This window comes from Penaeus monodon, chromosome 19, assembly GCF_015228065.2.
Source record: "Penaeus monodon isolate SGIC_2016 chromosome 19, NSTDA_Pmon_1, whole genome shotgun sequence".
Classification (NCBI taxonomy): Eukaryota; Metazoa; Arthropoda; class Malacostraca; order Decapoda; family Penaeidae; genus Penaeus; species Penaeus monodon.
In genome coordinates this window covers 48,808,099-48,809,014 of record NC_051404.1, presented here as the reverse complement: position 1 = coordinate 48,809,014, position 916 = coordinate 48,808,099, and the positions used below count along the sequence as shown (strand labels likewise).

Genomic DNA, 916 nt, shown 5'->3' with positions numbered 1-916 from the left:
AATAGTATGTAACCAAAATGAATAAAACAAAATCATGGTGGCCATGTACCCAGTGACAACGACTTAACAAGATCAGAAAATTAGTGAATGTACTTACTGCTCCTTAATGCCTGCATATTCTTCTTTTCCTCTCTGTTCTCCTTCACTACCCAGATCTGTATCTGTATGGAAAATGAATACTATTAAGATTTTAATGAGAAGGTTCTTAACACTATTAATGTCTCTACCATAGGCCTACATGACTTAGGCTCTTAAGTCAAAGCTTTATATACAAGATTTGCATTGAAAAAAAATCACAAGTATCTTTTGTAATTAAACATTTCTCCTTTTGTATCTCCCCTCCTTATTGTGGATATCTTTAGTTCAGTTTTTATACACATGTCCATACCTAGTTAGATCCCAGTGATATGGACACCATTTGATGTCCAAAGCATAATACCTTTACAAAATCATGAATATTCACAGGCTTGTAACATGGCTGTGCATGGATAAAACCTTTCTTGTAGGGAACATTAACATTATATTCTTGAAACTTTTCATCAACGTTTGATAATATATTAGAATAAGTCACATAAATGTAAATACCTACAATAAATTTACTTCAAATTCATATTCACATTTAATGTTTGCCACTTAGATTGTTGAATAAATTTTCTGACATGGAGTAACATAACTGAAAGATCATCCTTACTTTTCCTATTACAATACAGAGCCACTTTCCCAAATGTACCAAGGGACATCTAAAACTGCTCCATGTGTGAAGTTGCAAAATTTTGCAGCACCAACTGCTAGTTATCCATTTCAGGGATATCACTGGGTAGAAAAATGTAAAAATGTGAAACAAGCTCCAGTGTCTTTTTATAAGAAATAAACAAAGAGAGTAGGGTATTTCTTACCAGTATGAGTCCCCAAAGCC

At 33.2% G+C, this 916-nt stretch overlaps 1 protein-coding gene across 1 annotated transcript in view; it reads right to left on the bottom strand.

Annotated features, from left to right (window-relative positions):
- Nucleotides 1–916, bottom strand: part of LOC119585295 (sin3 histone deacetylase corepressor complex component SDS3-like) — a gene marked incomplete in the record, with an annotated part of 33,517 nt that overhangs the window by 29,406 nt on the left and 3,195 nt on the right. Inside the window, 1 exon segment of the mRNA XM_037933967.1 lies at nucleotides 98–161. Coding sequence (XP_037789895.1) covers nucleotides 98–161 — 64 coding nt within the window.